The sequence below is a fragment of the Macaca thibetana genome, chromosome 4 (genome assembly GCF_024542745.1).
Source record: "Macaca thibetana thibetana isolate TM-01 chromosome 4, ASM2454274v1, whole genome shotgun sequence".
NCBI lineage: Eukaryota > Metazoa > Chordata > Mammalia > Primates > Cercopithecidae > Macaca > Macaca thibetana.
In genome coordinates, this window is record NC_065581.1 from 39,706,691 (window position 1) to 39,723,234 (window position 16,544).

The 16,544-nt window shown below is 38.7% G+C and overlaps 3 protein-coding genes across 4 annotated transcripts in view; 1 reads left to right on the forward strand and 2 right to left on the reverse strand.

Moving 5' to 3' along the window:
• Positions 1-16,544, reverse strand: part of BTBD9 (BTB domain containing 9) — an 820,757-nt gene that overhangs the window by 683,574 nt on the left and 120,639 nt on the right. The window lies entirely within an intron of this gene.
• GLO1 (glyoxalase I) overlaps positions 1-16,544 on the reverse strand; it is a 453,994-nt gene that overhangs the window by 168,391 nt on the left and 269,059 nt on the right. The gene's annotated exons all lie outside the window — the stretch shown is intronic.
• The window catches only part of DNAH8 (dynein axonemal heavy chain 8), a 314,177-nt gene that overhangs the window by 119,332 nt on the left and 178,301 nt on the right, over positions 1-16,544 (forward strand). For both annotated transcript variants that reach the window (XM_050787538.1, XM_050787537.1), the window contains exons 33-40: positions 1,174-1,274; positions 5,592-5,729; positions 5,885-6,125; positions 8,784-8,983; positions 12,214-12,367; positions 13,812-13,975; positions 15,140-15,242; positions 16,274-16,378. In XM_050787538.1, the coding sequence (XP_050643495.1) occupies positions 1,174-1,274; positions 5,592-5,729; positions 5,885-6,125; positions 8,784-8,983; positions 12,214-12,367; positions 13,812-13,975; positions 15,140-15,242; positions 16,274-16,378 (1,206 nt within the window). The remainder of the gene's footprint in view (positions 1-1,173; positions 1,275-5,591; positions 5,730-5,884; positions 6,126-8,783; positions 8,984-12,213; positions 12,368-13,811; positions 13,976-15,139; positions 15,243-16,273; positions 16,379-16,544) is intronic.

Genomic DNA, 16,544 nt, shown 5'->3' on the forward strand with positions numbered 1-16,544 from the left:
CCTTATATTGGGCCCTGGATCCTGATGGTGCTCTCTCATGCAAATTTATACGTGTTTTGGGGAATTCCTGGGCACCCTGCTGTCCTGTTGACAAAGCTGATACTTTATTCCTGTTCAGCTGATGCTGTGGGTCTTTTTATGTTACTTGGAACCTGAAAGAAAAGAAGAGGTAAGTGATTGGCATCCATCAATAGTCTTTACACATTGATAAGTTTTTAAACACCACTATTTTAATGCATTCTAACTTTGATGTTATTGTTTATCCTTCGTTAGTGTTCACATAGTTCCATGGACTCTTCAGCACATTTATTAAGTAACCACCATGCCAAACACCAAGGAATATACAAAGTACAAAATATGGCCCTTGCCCTCTAGGAACTAAGAGTTCATTCGAGTTCCCCCCGTATCTTCGTGTCTTCCCGATCTGGGTCCTGTAAAATATACTAACGTTATCTGTCAGACCTGTATTTTTGTCTAAGCCTTGTGAGGTCTGATGCTGGATATTCTCCAGGGCTGGGAATTTAGGGTTTTCGGGAATATGCTGTGCCACTTACACAGAGTGCTCATATGTCCTCACAGATGGGTTACTTCTGTTGGCATTTGTGCTTTGAACATTGCTAATATTTAGCATCTCAAATATAGGATATTCAAATTCCAATTCAAAAGGAAAAATTAAAAGACATGTGCATTAACTTTGCTGATTTAAGAGGTTAGAATTATTTCAAATGGCATTAAAATTGAATCTTCTTTTTTATAGACTCTTCATTGCATGTAGAGAAAACAGGACTGAATGGATTATACTAACACTTTGCTCATTTGAACCCGGTAGGATAGAGATGGCCAGTCTAAATTACTGAAAAATCCAGAATTGTAGAGTTTTAAAAATGCAGCTTTATTACTTTTAGATGTACTTATGGGAACTCAAAATGTAGGCCTTCTGGAGAAGAAGAAATAATTTTATATAAAACGAGTGCTTTTAGAATGCTTGAAAGCTAACGTGTTTACCTTTTCCTCTGATAGCTTGGTATCAGTATAAATTTGCTTCACAAATCCTTATTTTATAGATATTACTTAATGAGCCTCAACCTAGCTTTTATCCCAATGATAATAAATTCTACTTTAATTCTACTGAATTAATTATATTTTAGTACAATTTAAAAACCTTTGTTACAGGCCAATTTTGATGATCTGTGGAGGAAATTTGTTACGTATTCATCTGGTGAACAACTTTTTGGATTGCCTGTGACTGACTATGAGGTTTTACAAAAAACCAGGTGAGTTTAGAAAATAAGCAAGTATTACATGCAAATAATTAAATACTATCTATTAGAAGAATCATGTCACCATTAAATCCTTTATTATGCAGAGGACACCACAGCTTGGAGCACAACTGAATATTCTCCTTATTCCAGCTATTCCTGACAAATCGGACACACGGTCTCCTATACAAAAGAAACGTTCTAGGGGAATGGAAAATATGTTGCTAAAATTTTGAGCATGCATGGTCTATATTTAGCCTATGCTTTACTTTTTCTTTGACTGTTTTTGCATAGTGTCAGTGATTATGCAGAAGCACTGCAATTTTGAGTAACTTTTGTTTATTTAGAGGAATAACCCTCCTGGCTCCCCTTGCCTTCTTTTTTTTTTTTTTTGAGACGGAGTCTTGCTCTGTCGCCCAGGCTGGAGTGCAGTGGTGCGATCTCGGCACACTGCAAGCTCTGCCTCCTGGGTTCATGCCATTCTCCTGCCTCAGCCTTCCAAGTAGCTGGGATTACAGGTGCCCACCACCATGCCTGGCTAGTTTTTTTGTATTTTTAGTAGAGACGGGGTTTCACCGTGTTAGCCCGGATGGTCTCCATCTCCTGACCTCATGATCCACCCACCTCGACCTCCCAAAGTGCTGGGATTACAGGTGTGAGCCACCGTGCTGGCTCCCCTTGCCTTCTTACTCCATTTATGGTAAAATGCTCTTCCCCATTGAGTAGACATAGAATTTAGTGAGATTGAAGGCCAAATAAGCTAACTGATTATAAATCACATATAAACAAGTGTATTTCAATCGAATTTTAGAATATTCTCAAAGAATTTGAAATATAACTTTCCTTAAAAGCAACATTAATACAGTGATAGAATTAACTCATTAGAGTCTTGGCTTTAGAAAATAACTTTATGCTGACTGCCTTCAAGCCACAGCATGAAAATTTCATGAAAATAGACATGAAATTTTCTAAAGAGAAATGAATGCTTCAGCCATTTAGGGTAGGTGGTTTGTATTCTCTTTCTAAAACAGTTACTCTCCAAATGTAATCCATTAGCCAATTGTGTTAGAATTACAGATGTCTGGCCCTCATTTCTGAGTTACGGAATTGGAACCTCTGGGATTGGGTCCTAGGAAATCTGCATTTTACACACTCCAGGTGATTGTGATGCGCACTCAACCTCAGATCCAATGCGTTCACCCTCAGGCTAGCAGGAGAAATCATCATCACCATTTACCATCTGGACCAACAGACCATTTTCATTTTGATATTTTAAATTTTGTGAATAATTTACACAATGGTGAGAATGGTGAGAAAAGCTTTGAAGCTCATTTTGTTTTTTGTTTTTTGTTTTTTTTGAGACAGGATCTCACTCTGTTGCTAGTACTGGAGTGAAGTGGTGGAATCACTCAACTTCCAGAGTTCAAGTGATCCTCCTGCCTCAGCCTCCCAGGTAGCGGGGATTACAGGCGCGTGCCACTGGTCCCGGCTAATTTTAAAAACATTTTTATACAGACAGGAGCCTCCTTATGTTGCCCAGGCTGGTCTTGAACTTTGGGGCTCAAGTGATCCTCCCACCTTGGTCTCCCAATGTGTTGGGATTTCAGGTGTGAGCCCCTGCACCCAGCCAAGAAGCACTTTTTAAAATTTTTATTTTTAAGATGGAGTTTCACTCTTGTTGCCCAGGCTGGAGTGCAATGGTGTGATCTCGACTCACTGCAACCTCCACCTCCTGAATTCAAGCGATTCGCCTGCCTCAGCCTGCCAGGTAGCTGGGATTATAGGCATGTGCCACCATACCTGGTTAATTTTATATTTTTAGTAGAGACAGGGTTTCATCGTGTTGGTCAGGCTGGTCTCAAACTCTTGACCTCAGGTCATCCACCTGCCTTGGCCTCCCAAAGTGCTGGGATTACAGGCGTGAGTCACCATGTCTGGTGGAGAAGCACTTTTATTAGAAGATTTAATAAGAATTTAAGCAGAGTAAACTCAAACTTTTATTCTGTAATATCCTGGATTGAAGATGTATGTATACAAAATGGGGACCAGCATTGTATGAGACTAACTCCTCATCAGCTGTCATGTGTGAACCTGGAGCATATCCGTGTTGTAAATATGGATTTCATATTTTAAATCATCTCCAGTGAATCTCTGGCTTTATCATTACTTCTGATTTTTCTTGCACTTGCATTGTCAAGATTCAAAACAGTTGAAAACTCAGTCACCTTTTTTTTAAGAGAAGACTGTCATCTGTTTTGCTCCATAAATACAGAAGACTTTACTTTTAGATTTGAATGATCAATTCCAAGAAATTTTAAATTTCTAAATCATCCATTTCCTTGAATACACATCTCACTTCAACGTTTGTCCACTTATGAAATGTATCAAATAAAACTTATGTAAATATCATAAATAACGAAGGAACACTATGACTTGTCTTTTTCACAAAATGGGATAGTCTAGGTTCTTGTTACAAAATATTGCATGATAAGGCCCTTACTTCTATTGAAGTCTACAGAAATATATTGTTTACTTATAAATTACTGGATTTTATAAAATTCATCTAGGTTATCATCATCTGAAGACATAGATTGAGATTTCACATATTAATCAATTTCACCATCAAAAGGAAATGCTGCTGTCTCTTTTCTGTTTAATACTTGGAAAACACATTTCTTTGTCAATTTTCTTCTCTTTGCCCTTTTAGGTAGAAAATGAAAAATTCTGAATTCTTAACTGTATTAAATAAAAGCTAAACAAGCAAAAATCAAAAGACTACAAAAATGGTGTCTCTGGCATTCTTCTTATATACTTTTTTGAAAGATTTTGCAATACTTTATGTAACACAATAAGAAGCCTAGAGGATGATACAATAGTCACTTTTTTTTCGCTATTGAATTACCCTTTAGGCAATGTCATCATTCTTTTTTCTTATTTTTTTAGTCATTTTTAGCATAGTTGAGAATAATAATAAGTAATAATGAAATAATTCTAAGAATGATGAAAAATGAATCAAGAATTGGAAAAATAAGACAACTAAGATTGCAGAATGTGTTTTCAATTTGTAAAAGGATCTTCTACACCTACATGGTAATTACAAGATAGAATGGGCTGAGCACGGTGGCTCATGCTTGTAATCCCAGCACTTAGGGAGGCTGAGGCAGACGGATCACCTGAGATCAGGAGTTCAAGACCAGCCTGGCTAACATCACGAAACCCTGTCTACTAAAAATACAAAAATTAGCTGGGGGTGGTGGCACCTGCCTGTAATCTCAGCTACTCGGGAGGCTGAGGCAGGAGAATCGCTTGAACTCAGGAGGCAGAGATCACAGTGAGCCGAGATCGTGCCACTGTACTCCAGCCTGGGCAACGGAGCGAGATTCTCTCTCAAAAATAAAATAAAATAATAGAATGACTTTACTTCATTAAAAAATTTATTTTTGGTTTTTGAAGTATCTCTAATGAAGAATAAAAGTTGTGAATGTCAATCCTTATGAATAAACTTGAAAACTAAAATTGAATCCAGTAGAACCTTATGGTGTACTAAGGGCTGAGGAATTTCTGGGAGAATCCACAAATTCTGTTAAGTGGTCAATTTGGTGTTTTACACATTTAAGAATTTTTCTTTACTCGGACCTTTTATTCTTGTTTTAAATACAGAAACTTCATCTGGGCACATGTGGGATTTTGTTGTTTGTTTGTTTTGGATAGGGTCTTGTTCTGTTGCTCAGGCTGGAGTGCAGTGGTGCAATCATAGTTCACTGCAGCCTTGAACTCCTGGGCTCAAGCAGTCCTTTCACATCACCCTCCCAAGTAGCTGGGACTACAGTCACATGCCACCACACCTGGCCACATGAGGGAAAACTTCTGGTAGGAATGGGATGTTTAAGCTCAGTCTTAAAGGCAGACCAGGACTTAGTCGAGGGAAACGTTCTCATAAAATCCAGCTTGTATTTGAAAGAAAAAAAGTCGAATGAAACCTTAGCTGCAGCTATGACCTTATCATTAAGTTTTGGTCAATTGTTTGCAATGATTGGTGTAGTAAGTTTCTCATTAAAAAATAGCAAGGTTTTTTCTTTACAAAATGAACCATTTGCTAATGTCAAGTTATAGTATGATCTGGAATATTTGGGAGCTGTAAACTTGACCTTAATAGCAGATCTTTAACAAAGTCCTTGTATTGAAAACGGATATAGTTGTATGCATTTGGTATCTATAAGACACTGTACACACAATGTATGAAATATTTGATTGGATGAACTCTGCCTTTCCAGTAATGGAATTTATTAAATACTATACATGATGAGATAACTTAATTACTTTGTTTCCCAGAAAAGAACTCAACTTGCTGCAGAAGCTGTATGGATTGTATGACACTGTAATGAGCAGTATTAGTGGTTATTATGAAATACTTTGGGGAGATGTAGATATTGAAAAAATTAATGCAGAACTGCTGGAATTTCAAAACAGGTGAGTCTCAATGGAATTTTTTATAATACCTATCTTCTTAGGATCCTATAGGTATTTCAGAAGCTAATTTATTCCCTAATATACTACTGTATATACATAAAACCTTCTTCAAAGAAATGTGAAGGTGGCATTTTTTTTCTCTTTCTTTCTGAAAGATGTCGGAAACTTCCAAAAGGACTTAAAGACTGGCAAGCTTTTTTGGATCTCAGAAAGAGAATTGATGATTTCAGTGAGTCATGTCCTCTACTGGAAATGATGACCAATAAGGCCATGAAACAGAGGCACTGGGATAGAATCTCCGAATTAACTGGAACCCCATTTGATGTGGAATCTGATTCTTTTTGCCTTAGAAATATCATGGAAGCACCACTCCTTAAAAATAAGGATGATATTGAGGTACATAAGTGTATACGTTCTTATCAATGATCCATTAAAGAATGTCCCTTTTTTCTTTTCTGAGAATTGTAGATATTTTATGAGAGGTTGGACTAATTGCCCTCTGTAATGCACCCTCAAAATTTGGAATGATCCTGAACATTCTTGACTTTTATGAAATAATCTTGTTACTCAATGAGATTATACGATTATTTGAAATACATTATTTGAAATACATTTGTTTTGGAGCCCTTCAATATATCTTCCTTGTCCCCAGAATGCACTTCCACTTAAAAAATATTTGTTTATTTATGTATTGTGTTCTTGGTGAATCCCTCTGTTTTCCAAATTTCTAATTTTATGTTTTTTCTTGTTCAGTCTATTAAGTTTTTAGAATTTTCTATTATTACATTTTTCCTTTCCAAGATTTTTAATTGGTTCTTTTTTGTGGCCACCATTTTTTTTCATTTTTGCATTAAAATTTTTCTGTCCTTTTTGTAGATTCTTAGATCTACAGAGTCTTAAATCTATATATATTTCCAGATCTGTAGGTTTCAAATCTATAGATTTATAGATGTCTTCGCTTATCTCTTTGAACATTTTAAACATAATTATTTAAACATTTTTCATTAGAGAAAATTTCAAACACCTACAAAAGTAAAGCTCTCCTTACTCTAACATTTATCAACTCGTGGCCAATATTATTTTATCTATACTATCTTTACCTATACTTCAACAACTGTAAATTAAATATAAAGATGTTTTCAGATTCTTCTTTAAGATTAATTTCACCTGGACTGAATTTTTGCTGTGGTTGCTTTTTATGTTGGCTATCCTCTGAGCCTTAGATTTTGTCATGGATTTTGTCATTTTTATTGGGGTGGCTGGGAGGACTCATTTTGAATGGCAGGATTTCAAAAAATCTGGCTTATATAACGTGTTAAAATTGTCTGTGTCCGTTCATGTCTTAGTTTTCCTTGTTTAGTGGCCTTGTGGTTGCCTCCTCCACTGCCCACGTCCCCTCAGCCCCAAGTTGAGAGCCCGAGAGCCAGGGGTTGTAACAGCGGTCTCCATCCCCCATCCCCTCCTGTGCTGTGGTGTGATGATCCAGGCATGCGCTGACCTGTTTCAGGTCCTGGTTGTGGGGCTGGCTTTGTGTCACCCCATCCCCCAGGTCCACGTTCCATTTAATCTAGTTGCCTAGATGGCAGCCGGAGGCAGTGTTTTCAGCCTCCTTCCATGATTGGAGGGCGCTAGACCCCAGCTCAGGTGCTCCTCCTATAGATCGTTTCTATTCTTCTTCACCCCATGGGAACCAGAGGCTTGGCCCCAGTGACCGGGGCCCTCAGGCCTGTGTTTCAGCTCCACCAAATGGTCTGCATAGCTTTTCCACTTTTGGTTCATGGAGATGTTTATCTTGTTTTTAAGGCTGGTTGTTTGCTTTTGTACTTACTTTAAAAAAATTATTTTATCCATTATTCTATGTTTTTGGAGTTAAGAAAATGCACCATGTGACCAGAAATCTCCCAAATATATGGTTTGGGTTTTCTGCCTTCCCCTACCTCTTTTTGACAACGTGTGTACACAAAAAGCTTTTCTTTCAAAGCATTTTTGTCCTATTTGTAAATATCACAAAGAAACAAAGAGTTAGAAACACTTTGGCTGACCATCTGCTTCTTATAAGTATGTGTTTATACTTAATAATGTAGCCATTCGTAGGCTGTGGTTTATTATACAATTTCAAGTAATTCCAGGATTCTGTTAATTCCTCTTGGTACACAAAACAGAGTCTTAGTACTGTCCACCCAGATACGTCTAGTTGCTCAGCCACACATGCCCTAGCATTAGCCAAATTAGATTCCTGCTGTTACTGGACTCACTGCCTCTAAAGGAAGCCTCCCCTTCAGGACAGAATTTCCTCTTCCTCCCAGAGAGCCTGTGCTGGAATCTCACCTCTTCCTCTGTGAAGCCATTCCTCCTCAGCACAGGCCTCTGTCCTCAGACATCACCATGGTTCACATCATTCTTAGGACATTTATTCCACACTAATTTGTGTTATGATCATTTGTGGAAACATCTCACACCTTTAAATTCTTTTTCATCTCTGTGATTCTAACTATGAACACAAGTTGAGGCATTGTGGGGAAAATATGTTACTTTTATTTTCTTTCATGAGTCTTTCTTATTAAGTATTCCCCCAAAAATATGGAAAAACCCATAAGAAAAAAACAATTGATGTTTAAGCAAATGAGATATTCATATTAGGACCAGAACAGGCAGGAATATAGTAATATCTATATGTTACTTGAAAGTGTTCAAAAGACTGTTGTGTATGTTCTCATTTGATTCTCATAGCTAACCTCTGGGATAGACAGGGCAGCTGTGATTATCCCCATTTTAGCCAGAAGCTCCAATTGAAAACATAATCTGAAAAATGATGATTTAAGTTCCATTGTTTCATGTATGTGGTACAGAAAAATAATTAGTAGTCGGTGAGTCATAAGGCTCTAGTGTCAAGTTGCAACACACTGATCTGAAGCCTTTTCTTGGCTGTAAAATGACTACATGAACTGGGTGACTTCCAGGTCCCTTTCAAGCTAAAAAAAATTCTATGATTTTGTGATGCACTTAATTTGTAGTTGAAAACATCATGACATATTCTTTGCTTTTCCTTCAAAGGATATTTGCATATCTGCCATTAAGGAGAAGGATATCGAAGCCAAGCTGACTCAGGTGATTGAGAATTGGACCAACCAAAATCTGAGTTTTGCAGCATTTAAGGGAAAAGGAGAGCTCCTGCTCAAAGGAACCGAATCGGGAGAAATTATCACTTTGATGGAGGATAGTTTAATGGTCTTAGGGTCCTTACTCAGCAACAGGTAATTTTATAATTTGGGGGAGAGGTTTAAATGGGATATTTAGGGTTATAAAATTCTAAGTAAAAGCTCAGTTTTAAAGCTCTTGCATTGGATAGGATTCTGCACTAAATTGCTCTATCTTGTCTGTCCCTATATGAACTGCCCGTTTTCCCTAATAATCATGGCCTCCATCTCTTCTTTAATGGTACTCGTCTCCCCTTCCCTATTTTTCCTGGTGGGCCCCATCCTAATTAGTCCTCCCCAAACTGGCAGCTTGTCCTCTGAAGGTCTTGGCTCCCCACTGAGATGACCTCTTCATTTTATCTTTTCTCTCCTTTGTTCCTCTGATTTGACATCATTGACCTCTTGGCTAATCCTGTTCAAGCATTCACCCAATGACCCAGTAAAAGCCTGCTGGCCACCCGTGAGAGCAATCTACCACTAGAGCAATCTGCCCATGAGGGGCTTGGCACTTACGTAGAGACTTTCATTTTTTATGGTGAAAAGAGGCTGAGACCATTATGGTCTGAATGAGGTCACCTGTTCATCATTGAACTACGGACCAGCTTGAAGGTACCTATGATCTCGAGTGCAGCTTTAGGAAATTCTTATAGGACTTAGTCAGATTAAATATTCTGTCAGGTCTTTGGCACTGGCAACCTCTATTCCTCTAGCTGACTATGCAGTAGTTCTCAACTATTCTTCACCTGAACACACCTAAGAAATCGCTAATATCCCTTTTCCAGGTTGGAATCACTGGTTAGTGAGTGGCATCCTGCGTGACCTCTGGCTCCAGGGGCCGTCTTGTATTTGTGTAATGACAAAGCTGCCAGTCCAGGGAGTTCTTGGTTGAATTTATAAAGGTCAAGGTCCTCGGATGCATCCTCTGCTTTCAGGGAATCCTGGCAAAGGTGACCATAGGATATTCAGTAGTTTCTAGACTTCGTGGGCTACTGTTTCCCTATGGTTCATTGCAGATTTTGCCGTCTGACTTCCTGGATGATAACCTCTTGAAGAAGGGCTGTAGATTCACCTGGGCAGTGTCTGCAGCCAAGAAATTCAGGATTTGAAGCCTTTCTTAAATTCATACTTACTTGGACATAACCTGATTAGTAAAATACCTATTTGTGTATTAGTAAACTCAATGTTTACAAACTTCTGGCCCTGCCAGAAAGAGTATAAGGATAGCTAAGAAGTCATCACATTCTGGGAGATTCTCCTCCTAGAGAACTTTGCAGTGCCAAGTTAGTTCTGGAAAGCCTGTTCCAGAACTAACCACAGACTGACCTAGTAGTGAGTCATACCTGCTAGATCTCTAGGACTACTTTGATGTGACTTCAGAAGGAAGCTGTATGTCTTCTTGGGTGAGACTTGACTGTAGATGTTGCCTGGATTGTGACACTTCCCTGGTGGATCCCTGATTCCATGGGACTTCATGGGACATGGTGGGTTTGACCACACAAAGTTGTACAATTGCAGGTATCTGGCCAAAAAAACTAGCTATGCTCGATTTTTCGATTTTGTTTCAGATCTCCCTTTTCCGTCTTTAGAAGTTATACACAATCAAGGATGACTTTTTTTTTTTTCTGTGCAGAACCATTTTTGGCCTATCTAGTTGCTTCATCTCCCTAGATGCCTGTCCATGCCATGCTGTTTTACATGTCTTTATTTGGAAGATGATTTTGGCATATTGACTGCCTTTCAGCTCTCGACCAGTGGCCCGGGAAACAGTATAAACTGAGTATTGGGAAAAATGCCTCTTACTCCCTGAGCAATTGGATTACCTACCTCCTTGGAACAATTTATGTACAACTCCATTTATAACTTCATGTGTAACATAGGCTTTCAGGGAAGTTATGGGTTGTATTCAGGCATCGGACCGTACCCAGAAAAAACCCCATTCCACAGGTGAATACCTTCAAATCACTCTGGACTAGATCAAGAAGAGTTTGAAGATCCTAGTCAACAAGTGCCACTCACCAGCAAATGCCACTGCACCACATTGAAACTGCTTGCCCCTGCCACACGCTGCAGTAGGCTTCTTGCTGTAACTGTAGGTAGTTGGGGTTTTTACCCAGTAGCCTCCCATTGCTTCCTCCATGGCATCCATTCTATTTCTTGTCTTCCTTTGTTGTGCTCAGCTTTCTGGACCCTTTGTATTCTCATAAAGACTTCAGCAAGTCCTGATGATCAAAAAACAGGAGCCATGCTGTATGGGGGTAGCAACCCTGGGTCTCTAGCACTGCAGAAACTAGTTGTAGTACCTGGTGTAATTCTCTGTCTGTGGGTGGGAAGAGAACCTCTGTAAGTGAACATCAGATCTCAAGCTTGACCCTGGCTTTGTGGTCATCTTTCTCCAGGTGAACCTGGTGATACCTAACCCTCTCCTGATCTTTAGGGATCTGATTTGTCCTGTCCCTTTAGAGATAGTCTGTCTCTTGCTGAATGAAACCTTCAAGACCATTCATAAAAGGAAAATCCCTGGATAGTGGTCTCTTTCCCTAGATTCAGTAGTTCCACGGACCAGTAACAGTGTCTTACGTGTTGCTCTCACAGGCAGTCCCCACTTGGATTTGGTTCACAGAAGTTTTGGAAACTACCTTATTATTTGTTTGCCGTTTACTCCCAGAAGTGACCAGCACATTTCCTTTGCTGGACCTATGCACCATAATACTAGCCCATTCTGACCAGGCACAGTGGCTCATGCTTGTAATCCCAGCACTTTGGGAGGCCAAGGTGGGCGGATCATGAGGTCAGGAGATCGAGACCATCCTGGTTAACATGGTGAAACCCTGTCTCTACTAAAAATATAAAAAATCAGCCAGGTGTGGTGGCGGGCACCTGTAGTCCCAGCTACTTGGGAGGCTGAGGTAGGAGAATGGCGTGAACCTGGGAGGCGGAGCTTGCAGTGAGCCGAGATCACATCACTGCACTCCAGCCCGGGTGACAGAGTGAGACTCTGTCTCTAAAAACAAACAAACAAACAAACAAACAAACAAACAAAAACTAGGCCCATTCTTCTATTCTATGACTGACATATGGTAACAATAAGTAAAATCACTATAGTTATATGAGTTTTATTCATAAAAAGCAAAAATTTTTATTAGCTGTATAATATCTATTAGAAACTGCCCTTTTAGGACAAAACATTCATTCCCAAAGTAATATTTCTTCTGTAATTTACTTCGATAAGGCCATACAATTTTCTGAATCTTCTTTGAAACATGATCTTTTCTGTTCTTACCTTTTAGATACAATGCTCCATTTAAAAAAAATATCCAAAATTGGGTGTATAAATTGTCTACTTCCTCAGATATAATTGAAGAGTGGCTTGTAGTACAGAACCTTTGGATTTATCTTGAAGCCGTCTTTGTAGGTGGAGATATTGCCAAACAGCTGCCTCAGGTAAATACAACTTTTGTAATTACTGATAAAATAATTTGGTGTATGTTGTCTATATGTCTCTGTAAAAGTCTTCGCAAAGACGTATGGTCAAAGCTTAACTATGCCAGGGTTTGGCAAACTATGGCCCACTTGCCTGTTCTTGTAAATAAAGTTTTATTGGAACACAGCCACATCCATTCCTTTATATATTGTCTGTGGCTGCTTTAGCACCACAACAGCAGACTTGAGTAGTTATAACTCAGATTATATGGCCCAAAAAGTCTAAAATCTTTAATATCTGGCCCTTTACAGAAAAATTTTTTTAGAAAGTGCTGACCTCTGATTAGCAGAAAGAAGAAACCCACATAGTTTTAAACGGTGAATAATCTCGAGGTTGTTTGAGGATGTGAGGTACATTCAAATGCGGTACTATTATAGTAGTTCATCTTTTCTAAGAGTTAACCTCATAATATTCCTCTGAGAGTAGTATTAAAATTAATCTATGTTCTGTAAGCACAGATTAATTTTTGTTAATTCTTAGTAAGTCTACTACTAACAGATCAGAAACATACTGTGGAGCAAGAAAACAGCCTTGGGAGGCTGTAACAAAACCTTTAGAACAGCTCTATTGGGGCCTTTTAAATCAATGCCAATAACTATAATAACTGATAGGTTTAGTCGATGAAGGTAACTTTGCTCTTAGAAAACTAAGCCTGCTCTTCCTAAACTTCTATATTTACAAACAGGGTCTATATAGGTTAAAAATCAAGGATAAAAGAGTTGTTGTTTTTTTTTTTTTTAAATGACTGATTTCCTTTGTACTAATGGCACATTTTTAAACCATTAAACTGAAATATATCATTTTTGTTTTTAATCAGAAGACTGTATTTTTAAAAGAGGAAAGATTATGCCAATTTCTAGAGGCATTTTTGCAACTGAGTGCAAAGCTTAATATCATTCATAGTAAACAGAAAATTTTCACTTGCGAAAATGGAAATGAAACTTTGTTTTGTGGCTTTACTGTCTTTTTTCTTTTTTTTTCCCCTGCCCTGGGGTACTATTGAGCTGCAATTATTCCAAGGATCCTGAGATCAAATTATTTTCATGCTTCTTCAGTTTGCTCATCAAACCAAAACACCTGGGGTGCTGAAACACTAGATTGGAACTTTAAGTTGATAGCTCTGCAAATTAATCATGTGGTACTTTGAAAAACATATTAAATGCAATGAAACAAATAAGCAATAAGCCTCATTGTGATAAAGTAGCATTTTAATATGCAGTTTTATAACTTCGGGTTTGTGTCGCTCAGAATTAATTCAGATGAAAAAAAATTGTCTGTTTAAATTATGCAGCCTGAGACTAATAGAGGCTGGTTTGAAGAACTATAGAAAATTCCAAGGTGAAGACTTAGCTGTTTCTCAATTATCCAGATGCTAATCTTTACTGGCTATGGATTCGTTTTCAGGAAGCAAAACGTTTTCAGAATATTGACAAGTCGTGGATAAAAATAATGCAGCGAGCTCATGAGAATCCCAACGTGATTAATTGCTGTGTTGGAGATGAAACCATGGGACAACTTTTACCTCATTTACATGAGCAGTTGGAAGTATGTCAGAAGTCACTCACAGGGTAAGAGTTTAATTTTTAAATCATGTATCATTTTGTATGTGACAGTGTTTTATCCCAAACTTACTGGTATTGACTACATTTCTGGTTTGGTAGTGACGGTTAAAGTGGGGATAGGAACTTAAAATTTCACGTAGATTAAACTTTTCTGTGAGGAAGGCACCTTTGACTTGGGGGTGGGTAAGGCATTGTATCTGTTTCCTTGGGCTGCTGTAACAAATTTCCACAGATGGTTGGCTGAAAGCAACAGAAATTCATTCTCTCATAGTTGTGGAAACAAGAAGTCTGAAATCAAGGTGTTGGCTCCCTCTGAAGACTCTAAGAGAGGATCCTCCCTTGCCTCTTTTGGCTTCTGGTGGCTCTAGGAGTTTTTTGGCTTGTGCCTTCGTAACTCCAATCTCTGCCTCTGTCTTCACTTGACCTTCTCCTTCTCTTCCTATATGTCTCTTACGATGACATTTGTCATCAGATTTAGGGCTCTTCAAGATCCTTAACTTCATTCCCTCTGCAAAAGCCCTTTTTCCAAATAAGGTCAGCCTCATGGATTTCAGGGAATAGGACCTGGACATGTCTTTTTGAGGGCTAACATTCAAGCCACTGCAGGTGTAGGATAGAAATGTGCACTAAGAGAACAATTCACCAGACAAATTCACAGATCGTTTTTATTTTATTTTATTTTTACTGTCACAAGAGGTTAGATGTCAGGATAATTTTTTTAAGCCAGTTCATTTTCAATCTCTGTTTGAAATAGGGTGATGATACATCCTCGTTTGTCCAAGTTTATGCCTCTGTCCTGGCATAATGGTTAGTTGTCCTCCCTTTCACTCTCAGAATGTGTTGGTTTGGAGATAAAGTTTGTTCTCCCCCTGGGTTTAAGCCATGAGGTTTCCAACAGTCTTAGAAAGGTCAGAGGAGGGCATCTGATGAGAAAGGAAAGGACAGCAGATGATGGGGCAGCCTTGATCTGAATCTCTTGTTTTCCCGAGTGTCATCCATGGTGGAGCATGGACTTTAGTTTTCACCAAACGTTGCAGGGGTAAGCGATAAATGACCTAGGTGTTTGCTATTATCTTAGCAAAGATGTTAGTGATTATGTCTTGACTAAAAAAATAACAATTTAGGGGAAAAAAAAACCACTTGGTAACATACTATCGACTTTATTGGAAGGTATTTGGAGAAGAAACGATTACTATTTCCAAGATTCTTCTTTGTATCTGATCCAGTTCTCCTGGAAATTCTTGGACAAGCCAGTGATTCCCACACCATACAGGTATAATCTAAGAATCCGTGATCTCAATTGCTTTTTCCACAACATACACAATCAAGAATAAAAGTGAAGAATCTTAAATGAAATCTTAAATGAAAAATCTTAAAATGCAGGCATTAAAGAACAGTATTACAAATTACATTGATCATAAAATGTCATATTTTCTGTGTATTTGGAGCCTGTCATCCTGATGCAGTCCAGCAGTGTTGAGCGACTATGCACTGACTATGCCATTCCTAGCTGTGTGACCTTGGCAGGCTTCCTAATTTCCCCATGCCTCCAATCCACATCTGTAAAATCAGGATATTAATGGTTCTCACCTCACAGGACCGTCATGAGGATTATATGAGATCATGCATAGCAAAATCTCTAGCACACAGTATGTGTTTATTAAATGGAATTTATCATTATGAGTATTTTATTCTAAATATTCTTAGACCAAATAGGGGTTATATTTTGGATTCGTCCTTTTTTTTCCTTTCTGAATACTTCTCCAATGCTTTTAGCCATTTCCCAGAGCAATACTTTGGAAGAGGAAAAGAAAAACCATAGCAAACTGAGAGTGGGAGGCACGGAAGGGCCTATCCCAGGGCCAGTTCTGGTTTGGAGATCTGGGAAACGGCTAATGTTCCTTGTTGGTTGCCAGGGACTTGTAACAATGAGAAAAGAGAATGGAAAGGCTCTGTGAAAGGTGGAGGTAGAGCTAGGAGAGAGGGCAGGACTGAGCTGTATCTGGGTGGGGAGGAGCGGGGCGGCGGTATGGTCCAGTCTCCATCTGGTGGCAGGTGACAGTCCTTAGTCTAATCTGCATAGCATGAGAGGGGGCCGTTTGCAGGACCTGGAGAAAACATTCTGTAGGGCTTGATTTTAAAAAGTAGGCCTCCAAGCCAGTCAAGGGTCAAAGCAGAGTCTCTCTATGTTTTTTGAGACAAAAGTAAATAACCTTTTAAAAAGACACAAAATATTAAGGCTTTTAAAAACATCTTAGCGACTTTTGTGTTCAGCCTCGTGTGTGATGTTTTCCTGTCTTACAGCCGCATCTCCCTGCAGTATCTGACAACATCAATGAGGTGACATTTCATGCAAAAGACTATGATCGCATCATGGCTGTCATATCAAGAGAAGGAGAAAAAATCGTTGTAATTTACCTTGCTTTAAATTTTGTTATTAGAATTTCTTTAAAAACTTACGTTGAGGAGAGTGCAGTTCTCTTACGGAAAAAAACAGGAGAGGGAGTTCTCGTTCTACAGCCCTGGGCTTTGTTAAAAACTAGTTTAGATAAATCCTTTAACTTCTCTGAGACTC